This window comes from Pristiophorus japonicus, chromosome 12 (genome assembly GCF_044704955.1).
Source record: "Pristiophorus japonicus isolate sPriJap1 chromosome 12, sPriJap1.hap1, whole genome shotgun sequence".
Classification (NCBI taxonomy): Eukaryota; Metazoa; Chordata; class Chondrichthyes; family Pristiophoridae; genus Pristiophorus; species Pristiophorus japonicus.
Genome location: NC_091988.1, coordinates 155,551,941 through 155,577,708, shown reverse-complemented (window position 1 = coordinate 155,577,708; position 25,768 = coordinate 155,551,941). Strand labels below are relative to the sequence as shown.

Genomic DNA, 25,768 nt, shown 5'->3' with positions numbered 1-25,768 from the left:
ATTCCATTTTGTTTTATGGCAAAAAGGGTACAAAAAACAATGTAATGCAACTTAAAAAAAATACATTTCCACAAGTGTCACTGCCTGAGTGCTGATTTTACCGGCTGGTGTTAGGTACAGGCTCAAACTGCCAAATTGAGTTTTTACACCCAAAGATGAGAAAGCAGAGCTAAAATGTGGCATTGCACACCCATCCTTGGTGCCATCACGGCGGGAGCTCAGCAGGCCTACTCAATTTCGCAACGGGAGGCTGCTGGCAGGCTAGGTGAAAAAATGGGAAGAAAAAAAACCTAAAACTTCTCCGACCCACACACACCCTTCCCCACTGTTACAACTAATGAAAAAATGCAGAAATAAAGAAAGAAAAAAACTTACGTTGCTCTCTGGCGATTCCACTCGAGATCCGCTATGTACTCACCACTGGAAAATTCTGGAAAATTGGGCATTTTCACCTCAGGAAGGAAGGGAGCAGTATTTGAGGCGCTAATGGCCTCAGTGGGGCGCTGCTGCAGCACTATTGCCAGAGCTCTACCCAACTTCAGGTCACTTTCATTCAGCAATCATCAACCTCTGGCTCATTCCAGTTCTTAAAGGTCATATCGTTTCAGGCAGCACCTGTTCATTTTCATCGTTGCTGGACTTCACTCAGAGCTGGAAGCAACTTCTAACATGACTGCTCCAAATCCTGCTCAAAGAGTCACTCACTTCAATGAGGTAGCATTGGAGACATTGGTGGGGACAGTGGAGAGAAGGAGGGCTGCACTGTTCCCTCCATCTGGGAGAAGGCCAACGGCGCAGATTTTTACGACCATCTGGGCAGAGGTGACGGTGGGGGTGTCGGCCACCACCGTGGTCGACAGAACCCTAACTTAGTGCCGGACAAAATTCAATGATCTTAGTCACATCCTCATTTCACGCCTTGCCTATATTCACCACTATTCATCCACAGCAGGCATATCTTCCACATACATAGCTGGACTCTTACACAAGTTCCTTTCTTTTGCAGGCCAAGGTGGCATGTAACAGGAAGGAGCAGCAGCAGACTGGAGGGGGGGCAAGCTGAACTGCGCGACCTGACTGACCTGTAGGATCAGGTGCTGCGGGTTATTGACCTGGAGGTGGTGGGCACCATGGCCGGCAGAGACTTCGAGCCCACTGGGGGCAACAATGGTATCCATATCCCCTCTTCTCAGCCCACTTCTCATTAAACCACAAGGCCTTATCACTTTCCATCTCCTCATTCTGACTGCCTTCCTTGCTCCATTCCTGCCCCCCTGCCCTCACCTTTACATGACTCTTGTGCCATTTATGCTTTCAAATAATCAGATGACATGCCTGTCCCTGAGCCCCCCCCCAACAGAATCACGAGGGAGAAGAGGAGACGAGGATGAGGAGAGGTAGGAGGAGAAGGAGTCAAGCAATGCTTCTCTGCTTATCTCACCTGCAGGAACCACATCAGAGACAGGCACGACGCATTCATTAGAGGTTAGCTTAGTAGAGGGATCTGCACTAGATGCTGACATTGCTGGCATTGAGTCTCAGACTGTTCTCATGCAGTCTCAGCTTGATGCCACGCATGCCCTGACAGCTGACCTGCAGACAATGTCTGCTGGTATCGCGTCTCAGACTGTTCTCATGCAGTCCCAGCTGGATGCCAAGCAAACTCTGACTGCTGCCATCATCGCTGGGTCCACCACAGTCCATCGGGGATCTTGTGGTGTTGCAGCAGGCCATCAATCTGTGCTGCAGCAGACTGGTGGGGATGCTGAGGTGCTGCCCCAGGAGAGCGGCACTGGGTTAGTGGAGCAGGAAGCTGCTGCCCTCTCTCATGATGAAAACATTCCTGATCCCACCACTGCCACTCTGCCATTGCACTTGTCACTGGCGGTCCCACAGCTAGCCCAGACTGCCGCTGCCCAGCCTGAGGTGGAGCAGTCTGCAGCCGGGCCTTACAGGCTCAGAGCTGATCGAGGGCATCCTGCAAGGCCATCTGTAGTCTCTGGCCCTGACACACAGCAGCCTTCCACCAGCCATCCTGTTGGTCCCGTTAAGTTTCTGGTCAATGGTGAACCCCAGGATGTTTATGGTGGGGGATTTGGCGACAGTAATGCCGTTGAATGTCAAGGGACAGTGGTTAGACTCTCGCTTGTTGGAGATAGTCATTGCCTGGCACTGTGTGGTGCAAATGTTATTTGCCACTTTGCCACAATCCTGAATATCATCCAGGTCTTGCTGCATGCGAGCATGGACTGCTTCATTATCTGAGGAGTTGCAAATTGCAATGAACACTGTGCAGTAATCAACGAACATCCCCACTTCTGACACGATGGAGGAAACGTCATTGATGAAGCAGCTGAAGATGGTTGGGCCTAGGACACTGCCCTGAGGAACTCCTGCAGCGATGTCCTGGGGTTGTGATGATTGACCTTCAAAAGCTACAACCATCTTCCTTTGTGCTAGGTGTGACTTCAGCCAGTGGAGAGTTTCCCCTTGATTCCCATTGACTTCAGTTTTACTTGGGTTCCTGAGTGCCACTCGGTCAAATGCTGCCTTGATGTCAAAGGCAGTCACACCCACCTCACCTCTGGAATTCAGCTCTTTTGTCCATGTTTGGACCAAGGCTGTAACGAGGTCTGGAGCTGAATGGTCCTGGCGGCACCTAAACTGAGATTCAGTGAGCAGGTTATTGGTGAGTAAGTGCCGCTTGATAGCACTGTCGACAACACCTTCCATCACTTTGCTGGTGATGGAGAGTATACTGACAGAGCAGTAATTGGATTGGATTTGTCCTGCTTTTTGTGGATAGGACATACTTGGAGAGTTTTACACATTGTCGGATAGATTCCAATGTTGTAGCTGTACTGGAACAGCTTGGCTAGAGGCGCGGCTAGTTTTGGAGCACAAGTCTTCAGCAGGGCAGCCAGGATGTCAGGGGCCATAGCCTTTGCTGCATCCAGTGTGCTGAGCCATTTTTTTATATCATGTGGAGTGAATTGAATTGGCTGAAGACTGGCTTCTGTGATGGTGGGTACCTCAGGAGGAGGCCAGAATGGTTCATCCACTCAGCACTTCTGGCTGAAGATGGTTGCAAATGCTTTAGCCTTGTCTTCTGCACTCACGTGCTGGTCTCCGCCATCATTTTGGATGGGGATATTCGTGGAGCTTCCTCCTCCTATTAGTTGTTTAATGATTCACCTCCAGGCTAGATCCAAGGTCGTCCCATCCTCTGTCATCGAATTACAGTACACAGACGAGGCTTGCGTCTGCACACACTCGGAGGCTGAACTCCAAGCCATCGTCAACATCTTCACCGAAGCCTACAAGAGCATGGGCCTTACACCAAACATCCGTAAGACAACGGTCCTCTACCAACCTGCCCGCACCACACAGCACTGCCCCCGGTTATCAAAATCCACGACGAGGTCTTGGACAATGTGGACCATTTTCCATACCTCGGGAGCCTACTGTCAACAAGGGCAGACATCGACGATGAGGTCCAACACCGCCTTCAATGAGCCAGTGCAGCCTTTGGTCGCCTGAGGAAGAGAGTTATTGAAGACCAGGACCTCAAATACAGCACCAAGTTCATGATCTACAGAGCAGCAGTGACACCCGCCCTCTTATATGGTTCAGAGATGTGGACTATTTCCAGCAGGCACCTCAAAAAACTGCAGAAGTACCACCAACGCTACCTCCACAAGATCCTGCAAATCCATTGTCAAGGTAGGCACACCAACGTCAGTGTTCTCGCTCAGGCCAACATCCCCAGCATCGAAACATTGACCATGTTCGATCAGCTCCATCGGACGGTCCTCATCGTCTGCATGCCTGATATGAGACTCCCAAAACAAGCGCTCTACTCGGAACTTTGACACGACAAGCGAGCCCCAGGTGGGCAGAGGAAATGCTTCAAGGACACCCTCAATACCGCCTTGAAAAAGTGCAACATCCCCACCGACACCTGGAAATCCCTGGCCCAAGACTGCTCAAAGTGGAGAAAAAGCATCCGGAAAGACACTGAACACCTCGAGTCTCTTCACGGGGAACAAGCTGAATCCAAGCGTAGACAGCAGAAGGAGCACACGGCAACCCAAGCACACCACCCACCCGTTCCTTCAACCACCGTCTGTCCCACCTGTGACAGTGACCTGTGACATTGGACTCACCTGAGAACTCATTTTTAGTGTGGAAGCAAGTCACCCGCAACTTCGAGGGACTGCCTAAGAAGAAGAATGGCCCACCATCATTCACAACTGGATGTGGCAGGACTGCAGAGCTTTGATCTGACCTGTTGATTGTGTCTATAGCATACTGTCTCCACTGTTTAGCATGCATGTGGTCCTGTGTTGCAGCTTCCCCAGTTTGGCACTACATTTTTAGTTATGCCTGGTGCTGCTCCTGGCATGCTTTTCTATACTCCTTAATGAACTAGGGTTGGTCCCCTGGCTTGATGGTAATGGTAGAGTGAGGGAGATGCTGAGCCATGAGGTTACAGATTGTGGTGGAATATAATTCTGCTGCTGCTGATGGACCACAGCGCCTCATGAATGCCCAGTTTTGAGCTGCCAGATCTGTTCTGAGTCTATCCCAATTAACACAGTGGTAGTGCCACACAACATAATAGAGGGTGTCCTCAGTGTGAAGATGGGACTTTGTCTCCACAATGACTGTGCAGTGTTCACTGCTGTCATGGACAAATGCATCTGCGACAGCTAGATTGGTGAGGATGAGGCCAAGTAGGATTTTTCCTCATGTGGTTCTCTCACCACCTGCTGCAGGCCCAGTCTGGCAGCTATGTCCTTCAGGACTTGGCCAGCTCAGTCAGTCGTGGTGCTCCCAAGCCACTCTTGGTGATGGACACTGAGAGTACATTCTGAGCGCTTGCTACTCTCAGTGCTTCTTCCAAATAGTGTTCAACATGGAGGAGTACTGACTCATCAGCTGAGGGAGGGTAGTTGGTGATAAGTGATTGCAGCAAATTTGAACTGAATACACATGGGGTCTGGGGATAATGTTGAGGACTCCCAGCGTCACTCCCTCCTCACTGTATACCACTGTCCTGCCACCTTTGGAGGGTCGGCCCTGCCAGTGAGACAGGGCATACCCAGGGATGAAGATAGAGATCTGGGACATTGTCTGAAAGGTAGGATTCTATGAGTATGATTATGTCAGGCTGTTGCTTAACTAGTCTGTGGGACAGCTCTCCCAATTCTGGGATAGGTCCCCAGATGTTTGTGTGGATGACTTTGCAGAGTCGACTGGACTGGGTGTGCCATTGTCGTGTCCGTAGCCGGTGCTGAGTTTGATGCCGGGTGGTGCATTCTATTCTTTTTTGTAGCGGTTTGTTATAATTTATTGGGCCATTTCAGAGGGCAGTTAAGATTCAACCACTTTGCTGTGGGTCCAGAGTCAGATATGATCCAGACCAGGTAAGGGTGGTTTCCTTGCCTAAAGGACATTAGTGAACCAGATGGGGTTTTACAACAATCCAATAGTTGTATGGTCACCATTACTGATACTAGCTTTTTATTCCAAATTTATTGAATTTAAGTTCCACCAGCTGCTGTGGGATTTGAACTCACATCATTAGTCCAAGCCTCTGAATTACTAGTCCAGTAACATAACTAGTATGCTGCCATTCCCTTAAAGCTGAAATAGGAAAATCAGTGAGTGGCAGTATAGTAGATACTATCACTCCTGGCAAAATGTGTTAGTGCAACAATAGAGTGTCCCAGTGCAACAATACAGTGTCCCAGTGCTACCATAATAACAGTAACTGATATTTATATAGCAACTTTAAGTAGTAAAACGTCCCAAGTTGCTTCACAGGAGCATTATAAGACTAAAAATTTGAGGTTGTCCCAATGCAACAATGTTATCTCCCTTCTCATTACTACAGTTTCAGAAGTTTACTTGCTTCTAGAAAATATTTAAGTTACTACGTGTTAAAAGATAACTTCATTGAATCTTTAGCCAATGTTTTCATGTTTACCTGTTTACATAATTTAAATAACCCTTAATCACATCATTTGTAACCTATATGAGTTACCAACTCTTTCAAGACTGCATAACTGAATCAAGTACACCTGCAAAAATGTGACGTGCCTTATGTGCAGCGATAATTCTATTTACCATTATAAACCCTTCTCAATGCTGCTCTTCTATCACAAACTGGGTGTCAACGTGGCTTTACCATAACTGGTGTAATAATGCAAAGGCCCTAATGTCATTTAGAACGGTCCAGTATTCTCTGGTTTAAAGAATCTTCACCCCTTTCAAACAGAGTTGCACAGGGCGGTACCATTACCCGTGATGTCAAGGTCAGCTTCACACCCAGACTCTCGGATTGCGGAAGTTAATGATTCACCCGCAGGGGCAGGGTGAACCTGAAAATAACAATAGCAGAGAAAATGATTGGTGATATTGACTTGACTGCTGAGAAGCAGGCGTGGCTTTTGAATGCTGTGAAATCGGGAAAGCTCACGTTTGGTCAGGGTATCGACGAAATCAACAAAAGCGGAATCGGGATGGACGTGACGGCTGAAAGCTCCAGCTCCATGCCCCAGGTAAGAGCACACATAGCTGCAGTTCGTTACGCGATGAAACTTTGCGTGCGTGGGATTGGAGGAAGACTCGGGAGGATCAGAACAAGTTTTCCTGGTTTGGAATTGTATTTGCGTAGTGTTGGCAAAATAAGGAATCGTTTGGGGTTTATTTTAACGATTCTAATCACCGCACCAGTACCTACTTGTTTAGTTTTGAATTGGTAACTTGATACTTTATCGAGAAGTTTAGCCCACGTACTCGAACAACTGAAAGCAGTGCAGCTTTGGAGCAACAATTACGGAGTACTGTACTTGTATTTATTATCAGGCACACACCAGTGGCGAATTTTCACATTGTTTATCGCAGTGTTTGTGAGATCTTATTCCTGTCATATTCTAAGTGAGTTCAGTTTTAACTGCAGTTGTTTTGAGGGATAGTGTGTGTAAAAACGTCCATTTCCCAGATTGTGGGAAACTCCCTTGCTGACTCGCAAGACACGGATTTGGGCCTACGAGCTGTTTCCTATTAGCGTGGAGTTTGATTTGAGACTTGATTTGAGATTCAAAGTCAGTTTCCATAACAAGGCTGTCCACAAACACCAGAAGATCCACCAAAGCGTTGTCCCCTTTATCAACTCCTGCTGCTATCTGCCCATTCTCTCTCTTTTCACATGCAGTCTCAACATTGCGGTTTTCGCTTTCATTGTGGTCTTTCCCAGTTAGGACGCACTCCTTCACCTTGCATGGTTACTGACCTTTAGCCATATGGGAAATGCCTCGGTAGTTTCCCTCTTCTTACCATAACATGCTCTAGTTCTGCACCCTGGCCATGTTCTTTCATTATTTCAGTGCGAGTCAGTGTCCGACCAGGCAGGTACTTGCATGTGGAGATCCACCAAGCTTCCCTTTATTGTTCCAGCTGATTGACTGTGCACATTCCTTATAAACTCTACTTTTCACATCTCACACTTTAGAGTGATTTCCATAATCCATCAAACTTCCAACAAGAGCAATTTGTTTATTTGTTCCTGGGATGTGGACGTCGCTGGCAACATCCCTAATTGCCCTTGAGAAGGTGGTGGTGGTGAGTCGCCTTCTTGAACCGCTGCAGTCCGTGTGATAAAGGTACTCTCTCAGTGCTGTTAGGGAGGGAGTTCCAGGATTTTGACCCAGTAACAATGAAGGAATGGCGACGTATTATCCAGCCAGGATGGTGTGTAACTCAGAGGGGTGTGGTGCTAGTGATGGTGCTCCCATGCAGCTGCTGGCCATGACCTTGTGGGTTTGGGAGGTGCTGTTGAAGAAGTCTTGGCGAGTTGCTGCAGTGCATCTTGTAGATGGTACTTACTGCAGACACTGTGCATCGGTGGTGGAGAGAGTGAATTTTTAAAGTGATGGATAGGATGCTGATTAAATGGGCTGCTTTTTCCTGGATGGTGTTGAGCTTGTTGAATGCTGTTCGAGCTGCACTCATCCAGGCAAATGGAGAGTATTCCATCACACTCCTGACTTGTGCTTTGTAGATGGTGGAAAGGCTTTGGGGAGTCAGAAAGTGAAATGCTCGCTGCAGAATTCTCAGCCTCTGACCTGCTCTTGTAGCCACGATATTTATGTGGCTGGTCCAGTCAATGGTGACCCCAGGATGTTGATGCTTTCCCATGAAGCCACTATGATATAGCCTGAATAGCTTTTCAACTTTTGCACCTCTAGAGGTGTAATGATGGTGCTTCTTAAGATGCACAGCTACAGATGTGCTGATAGTTATGCAAATATGTGAGTGTGTCAGATTAGTTGGAGATAGCTTCATCAAAATCTGGCACACAAACATAGATTGGAAATGCATAACCTGGGAATGGTGCACAGATCTGCAATTATGGGTAACTTTAATTGGGTGGGAACCAGGAATTGACAATTTAACTGACTGTAATTTTTTTCAGAGAATTATGCTCTTAGGGGAGAAAATTAGGCTACCTAATGTAAATCCTGAAAATCATGGGATTGGTGCTATTATGCTGCGACAACTTACTATCCCAACATAAGTCAACAAAGTGAATAAGAATAATTGACTGTAAAATACATGACAAGCATATGGTTTAAAAAATACTTCCAGAAACAAAATCCGGAACTCTCCCATTTCCGAGCATACGAGTTTGGGGGTGGGTCGGCAGTAAAAATCCCCGAAATTGCCAGTGTGTCTGGAACCTGCCGTCAACCCGCCATCTCGCACATTTAACTCTGATTTGAAGGTGTGCCATGGAACCGATCGCCAGAGGCGGGTGATCTTATTCAACGAGTTAACTGCTTGTTGAGAGACCCTTAAGAGGGTTTCTAACACTAGCTTTTGACTTTAACTGCAGGAGCACGGGATTCATGCAGCTCGAGAACCTCGCCTGTGATGGGGAGGCAGAGGCTCAGTGGCCATTGGCGAGTTCATTCATTGTGAGTTGAGAAAAACACATAAGTACTTCCACATTACACGTGATTACTTGACTAATAGAAAGGCTCTTGCTGACTCCATTTTCTGCAATGATTTAGCTGTCAGCAGTTTGCAGGTCATTTCTGCAACTTCAGAAGCCACTCTCACTACAATACTAGTCACTTGTTACAACATTGAGCGCCACTTTTGGTAAGCAGAACTAGCGCTGCGGGATGAGCCTCTGATCTTCACTTTACCTGCCATCTATTAGATCAGCATGGGTGCCGCTTATGCTCTCTTTCCTTGGACCTCAGAATCAGACCAAGATGGGCCCCAGCACCAACAGCACCAGCCACCACTACAGCAGCAGCAGTAACTACAACCACAACAGCAACCACAACAGCAGCAGCAACCACAACAGCAGCAGCAGCAGCAACCACAACAGAGACTTTTCCTCAACGACCTGATGGTCCACAGGACTGCAGCTTGCAGGAGGCAATACCCCCAACACAGGGTATACATGCAGAGGATGAGCTTCCTCAACATGATGGAGTAGCAGTGCTTCAGGAGGCTCAATCTATCACATCAGGTCATGGCAGACATTTGTAGCTTGCTGGAAGAAGATCTGCTGACCAGAGGACCTGGTGGATATGCCTTACCAAAGTCATCACCATCTTCAACTTTTTCACCTCAGGCTCCTTCCAGGGATCTGCAACAGACATTTGCAGGATCTCGCAGTCGGCCGCCAAAAGATGCATCACACAGCTCACCGATGTCATGTTTGAGAAGTCAACCAATTATGTAAACTTTGCCACTGATGAAGCCAGTGTTACTGAGCGGACGCTCAGCTTTGTGTCTCTGGCAGGGCATCACTGACTGTACACAAGTGGCAACCAAGGCACCTCACATCACCCAGGAGTGTTTGTGAACCATAAGGGCTTCCACTCCCTCAATGTGCAGCCCAAAGAAGCCGTGGCGAGTTGCTGTAGTGCATCTTGTAGATGGTACACACTGCAGCCACAGTGCAGCCACGGTGGAGGGAGTGAATGTTTAAGGTGGTGGTTGGGGTTTCATTAAGCAGGCTGCTTTGTCTGCATGGTGTAGACTTTCTGTTTTGTTGTTGGAGCTGCACTCATCCAGGCAAGTGGAGAGTATTCCACCGTACTCCTGACTTGTGCCTCATAGATGTGAAAAGGCTTTGAGGAGTCAGGAGGTGAGACCTTGCCACAGAATACCCAGCCTCTGAGCTACTCTTGCAGCCACAGTATTTATGTGGCTGGTCCAGTTAAGCTTCTTGTCAATGCAGACCCCCAGGATATTGATGGTGGGGGATTCTGCGATGTTAATGCCGTTGAATGTCAAGGAGCCGTGGTTAGACTCTCACTTGTTGGAGATAGTCATTGCCTGGTACTTGTTTGGTGCGAATATCACTTGCCATTTTTCAGCCCAAGCCTAAATGTCGTCCAGGTATTGCTGCATGAAGACATGGACTGCTTCATTATCTGAGAGGTTGTGAATGAAGAGGAACACTGCGCAGTCATCAGCATACATGCCCAATTCTGACCTTATGATGGAGGGAAGGTCATTGATGAAGCATTGATGGTTGGCCCAAGGAACTCCTGCAGTGATATTCTGCGACTGAGATGATTGGCCTCCAACAACCACAACCATCTTCATTTGTGCTAGGTGTGACTCCAGTCAGTGGAGATTTTTCCCACTGATTCCCATTGACTTCAGTTTTACTAGGACTCCTTGATGCGATACTCTGTCAAATGCTGCATTGATGGCGGAGCCCAGCCCACATGTGTAATAGACAATGCTAAAGCGTTCGCAACCATCTTCAGCAAGAAGTGCCAAGTGGATGATCTATATCGGCATCCTCCTGAGGTCCCCACATCACAGAAACCTGTCTTCAGCTAATTTGATTCACTCCATGTGATATCAAGAGTTTGCTGAGCGTACTGAATACAGCAAAGGCCATGGTCCCCGACAATATCCCGGCTGATGTGCTGAAGATGTGCTCCAGAACTAGCTGCGCTTCTAGCCAAGCTGTTCCAGTACAGCTACAACACTGGCATCTACCTGATAATGTGGAAAATTGCACAGGTATGTCCTGTCCACAAAAAGCAGGGCAAATCCAGTCTGGCCAATTACCGTCCCATCAGTCTACTCTCAATCATCAGCAAAGTGATGGAAGGTGTCGTCATCAGTAATATCAAGCGGCACTTACACACCAATAACCTGTTCTCCAATGCTCAGTTTGGGTTCCGCCAGAACCACTCTGCTCCAGAGCTCATTACAGCCTTGGTCCAAACATGGACAAATGAGCTAAATTCTATAGGTGAGCTCCGAGTTAATTAACTGAATTTAAATACCAAAGCTGCCATGGAGGGATTTGATCTTGCATTTCCCGATCATTAGCCCAGGCTACTGGATTATCAGTCCAGTAACATAACCACTATGGTACCATTCCCAACAAGGCTTCATCTTCACCGACCTACCTGTGGCAGACATGTCTGTCCATGATAGGATTGGTAGAAGTGTACAGTCCATGTGAAAATAATGTCTTGTCTCCACCAAGAAGATATCATTCTTAAATTACTAAAGTGAATAATGGATGTTAGAAAGTGACATAATGGTGGTAAAACCATTTTAAAAGATTATTTCTCTGTGTAGTGCTGTTCTCTAAAATGGCTTCACAAACACTTAATAAACAATGAGAAAAAGGCTTTTTTTTTACTTGTTAAGAGGTCAGCCATGATAAACTTGTAAAAAATTACACCCCTGTGGAAAATATTCAAAAAGTAACTATTTAACTCCAATTAAGACCTGGAGTTAGTGATGTTAATGAAAGGTGACACTTCAAGCGGTCACAGAAATAAAGGAGTTTTCTACCACAAGGCAGGAGTGTAACAACCATTGCCCATGAATTTGGCAGTGCATTAGTGGGTCAATGACAATGTGGAGGCAGGATGTACATTACCACTATCCCAGGCAGTAGATTTTCTGCAATAGAGTTACCAATATGGTACAATTGAGGAATGTTGCATGAGGGTGTTCAGCCTAAGCGGCGTGACTGTGATTGAGGTGCGGCATCTGCTCCAAGAGAACCTGCATGCAGATTCTATCATCCACTTTGCATTATCAATGGCCGTGATGGTCATCATTTTTACTCAACTTTTATGCTGCAGGTTACTATGAGCCACCCAAAGGGAGCATCTGTGCAATCAGCCACATTCCCATTCAATAGATAATCCATACCCTGTATCGCAGTTCACTCTGCTACATATACTTAAGTCAGCAACAATCAATAGCAGTGACAGCTAATTGGTGGCTTCACCAAGGCACAACATTGAGTACGCACGTCTTTATTACTGTGCCTACCACATCCAATAACATACGTTTAAAAAAAAAAAATACGTAAATGATTTCCAACTATTAGGGGGAGAAATTCAGGGCGCTAACTTTTGAAAGCTGGAAAATAATTCTCAGCTTTCTCTAAATTCAGTGTTAGTGCTCCAGGAAGGAAGTGACTGCTAAATAAGGTGCTCCACTTCCTTCCTGGAGTGCTACAGGATGCAGGTGGGGTGGTAGTGGTGCAGCACTGCCGCAATCCGAGTATCTTTCCCTCCTTTAAAGGGACGGGCCATCACTGCAGGCTCTGCATTGGCACCAGTGAGCTGGTCTCCGACGGCAGCTGCGATCCGGCCCGATCAGTCCCAGACACTGCAGCAGAGTGCCGGGCTGATCGATCTGGCCAAAGAGAAATGGAAAACATTGAAATAATGCATTGCAACAATTTTTATACATCCCCTTTAAATTGCTCCCCCGAAGCGCCCGGCTTCTCGAACAACGCCTCCTGCAGCTGTCAGTGTTGTAGCCCGCAATGCTGCAGGGGGCAGAACCGGAGTTCGGGTCCTGGGTGCTACCTGGGCGATGTGCAAGACAATGGTGTCATGATCTCCGGGGCAGGAGATCATGGCGCCCTGTGTTACTGCTGCCGCAAACCTCTTGGCCAATTTAGCGGAATTGTTCATTTTGCCGCTCCCGGTCGGTAAGTCGTTAGTGTCATGTTATCGCCGCCCCCCCCCCCCCCCCCACACACACACACACACACACACACACACACACACACGCGATAATGGAAGGCACTATTGAGGCCAATTTCTAGGCCTCAGTGTTTGATACAGACAGTGTTCTGGGGACATTGTCTACATTTATGGACCAAAACCTGTACGGGCCAAGCCCCTTCTCCACATACAGCTTTGAGATCCTACTTGCTACCACTCCTGCTGTGATTTGATGCTGATGTAGATATTCTCAACGTGTAGATATTCTCAAAGTTCAGCAAATTTCCATGTATAGTGTAAAGTTCTATCAATCCTATTAAAAGTCCAAGCAGGGTGGAACTTGGAAGTAGCACTTGGAGGGTAAAAACAGATAGGGCAAAGCTGAGAACAGTGCTTTTGGGGTGAGTAGGGAAGCCTCATCGTGCTTTATGCATTTGGAGAAGCTATAAGCTTCATTTTGGGGTTGGGAGTTGGGGGCGATGGGGGCATGGATAAGAAAGAGTTCAAATGTAGATTACTAACTTCAGCACACAGTGAATCACAGTTAGAAAGGTTTTCTATCTCCAAAGCACGAGAGAGAGAGAGAGAGAGAGAAGACAGAAAGAGGAAGATGTCTCACTTGAAATAAGCTCCTGCATCTTTATCATGGCATGGACTACGAGAGAGAGAGTGAAGAAATGATGCTGCCATGCACTACCTAATTAAAATGGCCTGGCAGCCTCGGGAAGGAGAGATAAGAAGTCGGTGAAAATGAAAAACTAGATGTTTGAACGATGGAGTCATCCTCACCCTTAACGGCATGAGATGAGTAGCTGGGAGTAGTGCTTTCAGTGGGGAGAAGGCCAAGACAGAATTTGTGCGGGGAGTGGAGAGAGGGAGGAAGCTGGAGCCCAATATTTTGGGGATATGGAGAAGTTAGGGCCTCATTTGAGTGGTGTAAAGAGCAGGGAGGTGTAGTGCTTTGTGGAGGGGAACGATAGAGTTGGGTTTTGTTGGGAAGAGTGCGCGTGTGTTATGTATGCAATAAAGGTTCAAACTGAGTACTGTTTAACTGAACAAGGTACAACTTTGGCTCTGCTTTATTTAGGCCCAAAGTGCCTGACTCACAAAATGGCTCGGCCTTTTATATCAGAGCAGCACCATGTGCATGCTGCTCAGTGGCCTCCAACAATGACACCATCTGGTGGCTACAAACAGCATGTACATACATGACAATACCCTCCGCTGAGATCTTATCACATTCTTTCAAGGTTGAGACGGTTTGGTGCTTTACGCTCCCGGGTTGACCGTCTCAGTTCGATTCCGGCCTTGGGTGAATGTACGGAGTCTGTTGTGACTGGTGGCTGGATGGCTGACTTGTTGGGGTGGCAGTGGCCATGTCAGGAATTGCAAGTCCATTTTTATTGAACAAGCCCGTGATGGGAATTCCAGGTTCACTGATGACCCTTGAGTCCACTGAAGGCTGCTGGTAGGTTGGTTGGTCGTCGTTGGTATCTTTGTCCGACTGCTCTGGCTCGTCTGTGTGCCTTAGCTTTGTTTGATCCATGTGTTTCCTGCAAGTTTGCCCATTCTTGAGCTTAATAACAAATACTCTGTTGCCCTCCTTGGCCATGACCATACCAGCGATCCATTTGGGACCCTGACCATAATTCAACACATATACAGGATCATTAACAGAAATCTCGCGTGACACAGTTGCACGATCGTGGTACCCTTGTTGACTCTATCTTCTGTATTCAACATGATTACTTAAATCCGGGTGTACAAGAGATAACTTGGTCTTAAGACCTCTTTTCATCATGAGTACAGCAGGCGAGACTCCTGTGAGTGAGTGGGGTCTTGTCCTGTAACTCAGCAGGAAGCAAGACAAGCGGGTTTGCAGTGACCCTTGGTTTACTCTCCTCATGCTTTGCTTGATAATTTGTACTGCACGTTCTGCTTGCCTGTTGGATGCAGGCTTGAACGGTGCTGACCTTGCATGTTTTATGCCATCAAGTTTTACAAACTCCTGACTGGTGAAGCACGACCCATTGTCACTCAACACTATGTCAGACAGACCTGTGTTGCGAACATGACATTGAGATTCTCTAAGGTTGCCGTGGACGTACTGGATGACATGATTATGCATTCTATCCACTACGAGTAAGCATCCACCACCGCTAAAAATATCTTGCCCAGGAAGGGACCTGCAAAATCTACATGGATCCTAGACCAAGGTTTGGATGGCCATGACCACAGACTCAGTGGCGATTCTGCTGGTGCTTTGCTGAGCAGCATGCAAGTGTTGCACTGGTGCACACATGCTTCCAGCTCAGAATCAATTCCTGGCCACCATATGTGGGACCTGGCGATGGCCTTCATCATCACTATAACAGCAAGTGTGCTGTGTAACTTAAGCACAAACTTCTCTCTCCCTTTCTTAGGCATTACAACTCGATTGCCCCAAAATATGCAATCTGCTTGAATAGACATATTGTCCTTGCGACGAATGTATGGTTTGGCCTACTCGCACATTTACTTAGGTATGGCAGAACAATTCCCTTTGAGGATGCAACCCTTCACCACCGATAATATCGGGTCCTGGCTGGTCCAGGTCTTAACTTGTTGAGTCGTGACAGGGGTACCTTCACTCTCAAAAGCTTCCATGATTAACATTAAATCTGCCGGTTGTGGGCAACGGCAACCGGCTCAAAGCATCGGCACAATTCTCTGTGCCAGGTCTGTGGCGAATGACATAATCATAGGCAGATAATGTCAGTGCCCACCTTTGGATGTGGGAAGAAGCGTTGGTATTGATACCCTTGCTCTCGGAAAACAACAAAATGAGCGGCTTGTGATCGGTCTCTAATTCAAACCTCAGACCAAACAGGTATTGATGCATCTTTTTAACACCGTACACACATGCTAAAGCTTCTTTTTCTATCATACTGTAGGCTCTTTCTGCTTTAGACAAACCTTTGGATGCATGCGCGACAGGTTGAGGTTTCCCCAACTCATTGGCTTGTTGTAACACGCAACCAATTCGCTATGACGATGCGAAACAGGCCAAAACTAAATGTTTACATGGGTCATAATGTACCAGCGGTTTGTTCGAGCAAAGCAGATTTGTGGCTTTCTTGAAAGCTCTGTCTTGCAATGCGCCCAACACTCAGTTGTTGCCTTTTCTCAATAGCATGTGCAGTAGTTCGAGTAAGGTGCTCAATTTAGGTAGGAAGTTACCAAAGTAGTTGAGTAGACCCAGGAACGAATGCAGCTCCATCACGTTCTGTAGCTTGGACGCATTCTTGATGGCTTTGATTTTCATGTCAGTAGGTCTGGTGCCATCAGCGGCGATTTTCCTCGTGAGGAATTCGACCTCCGGTGCCATGAAGATGTACTTCGAGCGTTTAAGTCTGAATCCCACGTTGTTCAAACGCAGTAGAACCTCTTCCAGGTTGTTCAGATGTTTCTTGGAGTCATGACCGGTGATCAGGATGCCATCTTGAAACACGGCAGTTCTGGGAACAGACTTCAGTAAACTTTCCATATACCTCTGGAATATTGCTGCAGTTGAGTGAATTCCAAACGGACTCCTGTGGTAAATAAATAGTTCTTTGTGTGTGTTAATGCACGTAAGTCTCTTCGACATCTCGACCGACTCCTGCGTCATATAGGCCAATGTCAAGTCTAGTTTTGTGAACGACGTCCCTCCGGCTAGCATTGCAAACAAGTCATCAGGCTTCGGTAATGGGTACTGATCTTGTTTCAAAACCCTCTTGATCGTAGCCTTGTAGTCTCCACAGATTCTGACTGTGCCATCACTTTTCAACACAGGTACAATAGGGATGGCCCATTAATTAAATTCGACCGGTGATATGATCCCTTCATGCTGGAGTCTGACCAGTTCAATTTCAACCTTCTCCATCATCATATATGGCACTGCCCGAGCTTTATGATGGACGGGTCTTGCATCTGAGTCCACGTGGATCTGCACCTTGGCCCCCGTGAAGTTGCCAATACCCGGTTTGAACAGTGAGGGGAACTTGCTCAATACTTGGGCACATGTATCTTCCTCCGACGACAATGCCTTTGTCGTTCCAGTCGCATCTGATTTTCTCCAACCAGCTCCTGCCGAGCAGCGTTGGGCCATTGCCTGGAACAATCCACAGCGGTAACTCGTGAACCGCACCATTATACGACACCTTAATTTGTGCACTGCCAATCAACATTATCAATTCTTTGGTGTACGTGCGCAGCTTGGCGTTAACAGGGCTCAGCCTGGGCCTCACAGTCTCAGTATCCCACAGCTTATTAAATGCCCTCTCGTTCATGATCGATTGACTCGCCCCTGTGTCTAGTTCCATCGATACCGGTATCCTGTTAAACTTCACATTAATCAAAATTGGTTTACACTTGGTTATGAAAGAGTACAGTCCATACACTTCCTCCTCTGGCATCTCGGATTGCGTATCCAGATCCGCGCTAGTCTGACTCTCATCCTCCACGTGGTGTGTCGCAGCTCACTTGCTCATCTGCGGACACTTGCGCTGGAGATCCCCCTATCTCAGACAGCCTTTGCAACTATATTGCTTTAATCAGCACTGCTGGTGCCGATGATTTCCCCTGCAACGCCAACACGGAGAAGTCGGATACATTCCCGCTGGCGGACTTTGGGCAGCCACAGTTTCGCAAACGCAGCCGGATAGGCCCTGCCATGTGCCGTTCTACCGAATGGCGAATCAATTGCATTTACAGTACTTGCCGAGGTTTGGTTCTTCACCGCTATTTGCTTTAGACTCCTGTCCATCATCATACATGATTGAACATTCTGGATGGCCCTTTTTAAATCCAACTCCTCCACCGCCAGAAGTTTCCGCAGGATTACCTCGTGGTTGATACCGATAACAAAAGTCCCGCAGCATGTCTGCCAACACTGTTCCGAACTTGCACGGTCCCGCTAGACGTCTTAGGTCGGCAATTAATTCCGCCACGCTCTGGCCCTCCGATTGAACAAGTGTATAAAACCTGTATCTCGAGGTGATGATGCCGTCGTCTGGCTTGAGTTGCTCCCATACCAATGTACACAACTCCTCGTACGTTTTCTCTGTTGGATCACTAGGCATGAGTAGATTCTTTATCAGACCGTGGATCTTTGAACCACACACAGTGAGGAACACGGCCCGGCGCCGATCTGCATCGTCGACCCCCTTCATTTTGTTGGCCACGAAGTACTGGTTCAAACAGCTCACAAAGTCTGCCCAATCTTCTCCCTCCACGAATCGCTCTTAAAAATCCAATCGTGCTCATTTTGCAAACAAAAGTCCTTTTATTCTCGTTGCCAAATATTACGTATGCAATAAAGGTTCATACTGAGTACTGTTTAAAGAACAAGGTACAACCGTGGCTCTGCTTTATTTAGGCCCAAAGTGCCTGACTCTCAAAGTGGCTGACCTTTTATACCAGAGCAGCACCATGTGCGTGCTGCTCAGTGGCCTCCAACAATGACGCCATCAGGTGGCTACACATAGCATGTACATACATGACAGCGTGCGTGCCAGTATTTGTAGGATGGTAGAGAGAATGCCAAAAACAGCATATCTTGGGGGTGGGTGGCGGGGAGATAGGGAAGGGAGTGGAAGATCGAGAAGTTTAATTTGTTGATACCCAAATACCACTTTGTTTAAGATTAAAAATCAAGAAACTGTGAAATATAAAAACGCTTAAAATGAACTAGAATTTTATCATTTTCATGTAAAAATTCCAAATTGTCCAGTGGGGCGTGGCCTTCAAAACCCCCATAAAATATCCAAACAGCTTGGCGGGTGGGAGACTTTGATAGGACTGCTACAAATTGTAAATGTACTGCTTACGTCTCCTTTAATCAGCGCTCTGCAGTTCCCACGCAGACAGTGAACCAGCTTTTAAATAGAAAAAGCGCGCATGAACGGAATTTTGAATGGCCCGTGCAACCATTTAAAGGGGCCGTGTGGGCCAGAACATCAGTAAAACTGATCCCTTTTTGCTATTAGACATTTTCTTAAAGAAATTAATTACTTTTCCTCCCTCCAAGTAACATTATTATTGATTTAAGATGTAAAGAAACATAATTGATTCCCAAAATTGGCAATTGGAACAGTTTTTAAAAAATAGAGCAATAGCTCTCCTCTAGTTTAGATTTTTTTAAATAAACAATGTCCATGCTCATTATATATTGCACAGCGGTAAACATTCCACTTCTGTGCTGCACCAGCCCATTATTCCTGTCCCTTTAAATTAATGCACAGACGGGTGTAGGCCAGACGTGTGCCATTTTATGATGTGTGTTCCTAATGTGCACCATTAAGAAATGCAGAAGCAACATTTTTACTTCAAAGTCTTAGAAAACGTAGTGAATAAAGAGTCAAAAATTTACATTTTCTCCAAACTCACCTAGAAAATAAATCTTGTACCTTTTCAGATTCATATCCTCTTTAAGAATTGTATTTCCTCAGCATTCCTGCACTTTTAACTTACAAGCTTGTGCTCTGCTTTCTTCAGATTTATTTTGCAGTCATCAGCTTTCTCGGCCTTTTTTAATAGTCTTGGTCAGCTTTTGCTAGCTTTTCTCGGTGGTTATGAACATACAAAAAAGACTGCAGGAAAAGACCAACTGATGCATCAAGTCTGCCTCACACTCATGATGCCTGGAGTATCATGGTTGGACATGTCCTACCAGCTAGCAACCGTGTGCTCCCCTGGAAGAAGCAGAAAAAACAGAGGAAAAACCCAGGGCCAATAAATGAAAAAATACACTGGAAAATTTCTGTCTAACCCCCTCAGGTCATCGGAACCAGTAGAGGAGATCACATGGACCATCAGTTAAACCACTTATCTTCTATAATGATTCAATCTCTGCTCCAGTCAAGAACCGGTTCAGCACATTTTTGAAGGCACGCAATCAGCACTCAACACCAGCAGGCAATTTATTCCAGCAATCCCTACTTCCCAAGGTTCTTTGTCTGTTGATGGTAGAACTTGGTTGCCAACTCATTTCAAAGGTTATTAGGTGTGTTATTTGTCGATGTCAGTAAGATTGGATCTTGGTCTGCCTGCCCTCTGTTGAGCTGTAAGGAGGTTGAACAACTCATTAGTGTGTTCGAGTCAAATCCCTGTGTGTGCAATTTTGGGTAAACAAAAACTTTTTTAAAAAGTGTCATATGTTTGATGTGCATGCAAAAAAAACACACGAGGAATTTCAGCCCACCTTTCTAACTGGGATACCTGAGAATCATGTGATTCATGCAAAGTTTGCTGAATTTGGATACCTGAGCCGAGATAATGTGCTGTATTTCGGGTCAGAAATCTGGCAGAATGTGCTGCATACAGTGACACCACAAGTCCCGGCCAGAATGGAGATGATTGGGTAATTCCCCTGCCATTCACTCCTGGAGACTGTACTGCCGTAATTAACTGGGTTTGATTTCACCCACATAATTTGTGCTGTTTCCCCATAGTCTTGCAAATGTTTCTTTTTCAAGTATATTTCCGAATCCATTTTGAAAGTTACTATTGAATCTGGTTCCACCACCCTTTCAAGCAGTGAATTCCAGATCATAACAACTTGCTGTGTAAACAAAAAAAATTCTCAATATCTCTCCTCAGATTCTTTGGCCAATTATCGTTAATTTGTGACCTCTGGTTATCGATCCTCCTGTCAGTGGAAACAGTTTCACCTTATCGACTCTTATCAAAGCCCATCATAATTTTGAATATCTTTACTAAATCTCCCTGTAACTGTCTCTATTCTAAGAACAATTCCAGCTTCTCCGGTCTTTCCACATAACTGAAGCCCCTCTTCCCTAGTATCGTTCTGATAAATCTCCTCTGCACTCTTTCCAAGGCCTTGATATCCTTCCTAAAGTGTGATGCCCCGAATTGGACACAATGGTCGGTTGTTTCCAGAGTTGGTGTAGCCCGATCGGAGGCGGGGAGGTGGGAAAGTTGACATTTCTTGGAGCAGATCGGGAACCCGCCCCCACGTGCCTTTCCCTCGGACACGTCTGTCAGCGTGGCAGCGACCTGACTGGCAGAGGCGGGCGACCCAATTTAAAGGATTATTAGTTTCTTGTCAGAACCTTTAGGAGTCTTTTTAACCTTAACTTTCCAGTTTCACTGGATGCCTACAGGACTCATGCTGCTCGGGAACCACGTCTATCGACCTGAGGCGAGAGTTGAGTAGCCATTGATCCAGCTGATTAATTGACAGCAGCAAATGTAGTATTAAAGCTCCCACCTCACAGCTGATCACTTTCTTCAGGCAGAAGCTGTTGCTGACTGTATTCCCAGCAGAGATTCTGCAGGCTGTAAGTCTTTCCAGCAAAGTCTCCATCCAGTGTTACTTCATTGGAAGAACCTCTCTCACTATTGACGGAATGCTTCTGTCATCGTTACTTGACCTGCCATCTATTCCATCAGTATGGGTGCCATTTATACTGTCGCACCTTGGTCCTCAGAATCGGACCACTAACCCTCTCCTCAATGCCCTGATGCTGCACAGGACAGAGGGCATCAGCACACAGCTGCACCGTGCCAGAGGCGATACCCCAAACACGGTATACAGACCGAGGATGAGCTTCTCAACATGACCAAGAGCAGTGCCAAAGAAGGCTCAGGCTATTGCGCCAGGTCGTCACACATATTTGCACATTGCTGGAGGAAGACCTGCAGCTCAGAGGAGCAGGTAGACATGCCTTATCAGTGGCTGTCAAAGTCACCATGTCCTCAACTTCTTCGCCTCAGGCTCCTTCCAGGGATCTTCAGCAGATATTCGCCGGATCTCGCAGTCAGCCGTCCACAGATGCATCACACAGTTCACCAATGCCATGTTTGACAATCAGCCAATTATATCAACTTTGCCATTGGTGAAACCAGTGTTACTGATTAGACATTCGGTTTTGCAGGTAGTCATCGACTAAACACATGTGGCCCTCAGAGCAACCCATCATAACCCAGAAGTGTTTGTCAACCGCAAGGGCTTTCACTCCTCAATGTGCAGCTCCTCTGCAACCATAGGAATATCATCCCGCATATGTGTACCAAATATCCTGGCAACAACCATGACTCTTTCATCCTTCGCCAGTCCAGCCTCCCTCAGCTCGTCTCTGCTCCAAACAGACTTTCGGTCTGACTGCTTGGCGACAAGGGCCAACCACTGAAGACGTGGCTCATGACACCCTTGAGGAAGCCAAATACTGATGCCCAGGAGAGATACAATGAAAGCCATATCTCCACCAGATGTGTCATAGAGCATACTTAAAACGCACTTCAGATGCCTTGACAGATCTGAAGGAGCCCTCTCCAGAATCATCGTAGTCTGTTGCGCCCTGCACAACATAGATCAGCTTAGAGGATTAGCGCTGCATGAGGAGCAATGTACTGAGCGCACAACCTCTCAGTGAAGGAGGAACAGGAGAAGCAGGAGGAGCAGGAGGAAGAGGAGGAGCATCAGCTGGAAGACAAGCAGGAGCTGGAGGAACCTTCGATGCAGATGGCACCATCACTGAAGCACATTGCTGTCCGGGAGGCCAGGGTTGGCCTCATCATAGCCATATGGCTACCACATTCTTTGCCAGGTTGGCAACACCCCTCAGCCACACCATAAAGCATCCCTACAATGACCAATCCATTCCTTTCACAGTCAGCACCATTGCTGGAGGTAACGTTATGTCTGACCCTTCACTCCAACTCACTAAGCCGCCTACAAAGGTGCACGCAAATTTCTCCAAGACTGAAAAGTTTTGAAAATAAAAAAAAATTATGCTTCACATGACATTAACTGAAACTTCACATTAACCTTGAATAAAATACCCAAGTGGCTATCCTTGTGAATCTACTTGTGTACTTGTGTGGCATCTTTCTCTTTCATGTGCTTCTGCGAGGTGCAACCCCTATGGTTTCAGCAGGGGTAGAGGCAGGGCCTGCTCACTTCTCTGCTACTTAGACACCTTTGCCGGTCATCCTCTGGATTTTGGAGCCTGTGATGGCCCTGCATGATCGTGCTCATGTTGGAGATCGACTCCTCCATTCTCTGAACATTTGCAGACATTGCACTCGCAAAACCTGTCAAAGATTTCTACACTAGTTCCTGCAGCTCCAGGATCGTCTCTTTCTGGAGAGCCCCGAGGTTCAGCGCCTGCATTCAGCTGAGCAGAGCTGGAAGCATCTTGAGCCCTCCAGTGAGGAGACTCCACTACTGTCCCTGTCTCCACCATCTGCTCTTGTTCAGTTGTGGTTTGCGAGACACCAGGTGACAACACTACTCTATCTCATGAGGGACCCATGAGGTGTGCATCTCTGCGCTGCTGCTGAATGCACTTCTGCCTGGTGATGGTATGTCTTCAGAGGCTGAAGGGTCCTCTCAGGAGTCGTCTTCCTCTTGCTCCTGGATACTGGTGGGGTTGAGTGGGGTGGGGGGCTCTTGATGGACCTGTGGGAGAGTAAAGAGATGAGTTAGATATGTCATATGTAGATTGGGTACACATACCATTATGCACATGATGACCATTCAATGGCTGCTGACATCAGTCCCCATATGAGTGACTGATGTATGCCATATGATATGTAATTCTATCACCAGCTTGCTGAGATGTCCCCCTTTCTCCGTCTCCCAGCTCCAGCTGCTTGGCAACTCCCAACAGCTCTAATGCAGCCACCTCTGCTGTTGTGAGGGTAGCCATTGATGGCGTTCCACCAGTTCTCTCCCTCTCCCTGTTATTGTGGGCTCTTTTCCTGCAAGGAGGGAAAGAGGAGAAGGTTGAGTGAGAGTGATGGAATGAGTGTAAAGAATCGATGGGCTACCTCTAGAGATTGACTATGATATAGTGGTATGGTAATTCCAAGTGGCCTCCTTGGGTGTTGTTAGTTGGTATGATTGCACTAGCATGAGGGTGAGTGTGAGGGGTGGCTACTAAGATGGATAATGTAGATAAAGAGAGAGGGATGGATGGAGGTGCAAGGTATATTAGTGTGAGTAAGGATGTGCAGGAGCAGGGTTGGGAAGGCAGATTGATAGGGGTGTGATGAGAGGCACAGCAGGATGAAGGCGAGTGTGACTTTGGTCTCACCTTTCCTGATCTAAAAAGATCATTGAAACGTTTGCGGCACTGCACCCAGGTCCTCCTGAACACATCCCTACTGTTGACGTCCTCTGCAATTTGGAGCCATGCTGCCTTGGTCCGCTGGGGAGACCTCGCCCAGCCATCAACAGGGAAACGGACCTCCCTGCTTACTCTGACTTGCTCCACAAGCATATGGAGGGAGTCATCAGATAATCTGGGTGCAGCCGTCTACCTCTGTGCAGTCATCTTTGCTGGTCTGAGCAGGAGCGGAATTGTGCAGTGCAGTGACAGTACTATCATCGATGAACCGTCAACTTCAATATGGCCACGGCTCTTTTAAAATATCCCGGCTGAAAACGCATCATCGATGATGTCACCAGACCCGCACCATTTAATTGGACCAGGTAACGGGCAGGGTGGACTTAATAGGCTGTATTGACGTAAAATCCTTTTATGGAGCGGGATGGAACCAGCAATGGACTTGCGATCCGCCCTGGCGATCGCCCGTACCGGACCTGCCCAGGTAGGGAAAGTTCTGGCCAATAATCCAGCTGAGGCCTAATCAGTGGTTTATAAAGTTTAGCAGAACTTTCTTGCTTTTGTACTCTCTGTCTCTAATTACAAAGCCAAGGATCCCATATGCTTTTTTAATAGCCTTATCATCTTGAGCTGCCACCTTCAAATGAACTCAAAGATTCCTTGTCTGTTTGCTGCGTGAGAGAATTAGCAGTGTAATCTTATCACATTGTATTTAAGGATATTAATATCTCTAATAATCCACAAAATATTGATTTGAAAAAGTAACCATGTTTTTGTAGTGAGCAGTGACTTGTGCTGTAATCTTCGCAGTTTGTGTGAACTATCTCTTCCACCTTTTGTGATCGGTTGCTGTACTAACATTTTCAGTGTTCTTGTTTTGCACCATAGCTTAGCAACGATGAACAGATCAGGCTACTCAATGCAGTGAAAAATCGAGAGCTTACCATTGATCAGGCCTGGGAAGTTGCACAAAGTGGAAAACCAACACCTCAGGAGCTTAGCAGACCAGATAAGGTATAATAATAGCAATTCTCTTCTATTAGCCATTAAAAAGATATTGGATTTGAAGCTGACTGACTAATCTTTGTTTAGTTAAAGTATGGTCATCAATTTACTCAGCAATTTTACTCACACTGCATTAATGAGTTTTAATTTTAAAATGGATTCATTAAAATGACTTAATAGTAGAACACAGAAGGGTATACTTGTCAGTGAAATATGAATGAGTGAAATAAGAAAACTATAGTTAACTTCATCCCTACCATTACAAGAACAAACCCTTTTGGGACTTAAACATTCTAACTAGTGTATCTTCCTGAATGTTCAATGTGTTTATTCAGCAGTACCATCTTGTACTGTACAAAACATTATTAAGAATGTTTTGGAAAGAAAAATATTTCTGCTGGTGTATGCTAATCTTTATTTTTAATGGCATATAATTCAACGTTCAGTTAGGTAGCAAATGCTGAAACCCTGGACCCAATTTAATATTGCTTCATGTTAGTATTAAATAAGTCTGTTGGCCATTTTTTAAGATGTTGTTTAAGTTTTACACTTGGATACTTTGGAGGTGGGAAGGGTATAAGCATTCAAGATTTCTAATTTACAGCATAGAAGGCACCT

The 25,768-nt window shown here is 46.5% G+C and overlaps 1 protein-coding gene across 1 annotated transcript in view; it reads left to right on the top strand.

Moving 5' to 3' along the window:
* The window catches only part of LOC139276880 (uncharacterized), a 129,563-nt gene that overhangs the window by 16,042 nt on the left and 87,753 nt on the right, over positions 1–25,768 (top strand). The window contains exons 2-5 of the mRNA XM_070894878.1: positions 1,448–1,796; positions 5,370–5,429; positions 6,374–6,566; positions 25,034–25,159. Coding sequence (XP_070750979.1) covers positions 1,448–1,796; positions 5,370–5,429; positions 6,374–6,566; positions 25,034–25,159 — 728 coding nt within the window. The remainder of the gene's footprint in view (positions 1–1,447; positions 1,797–5,369; positions 5,430–6,373; positions 6,567–25,033; positions 25,160–25,768) is intronic.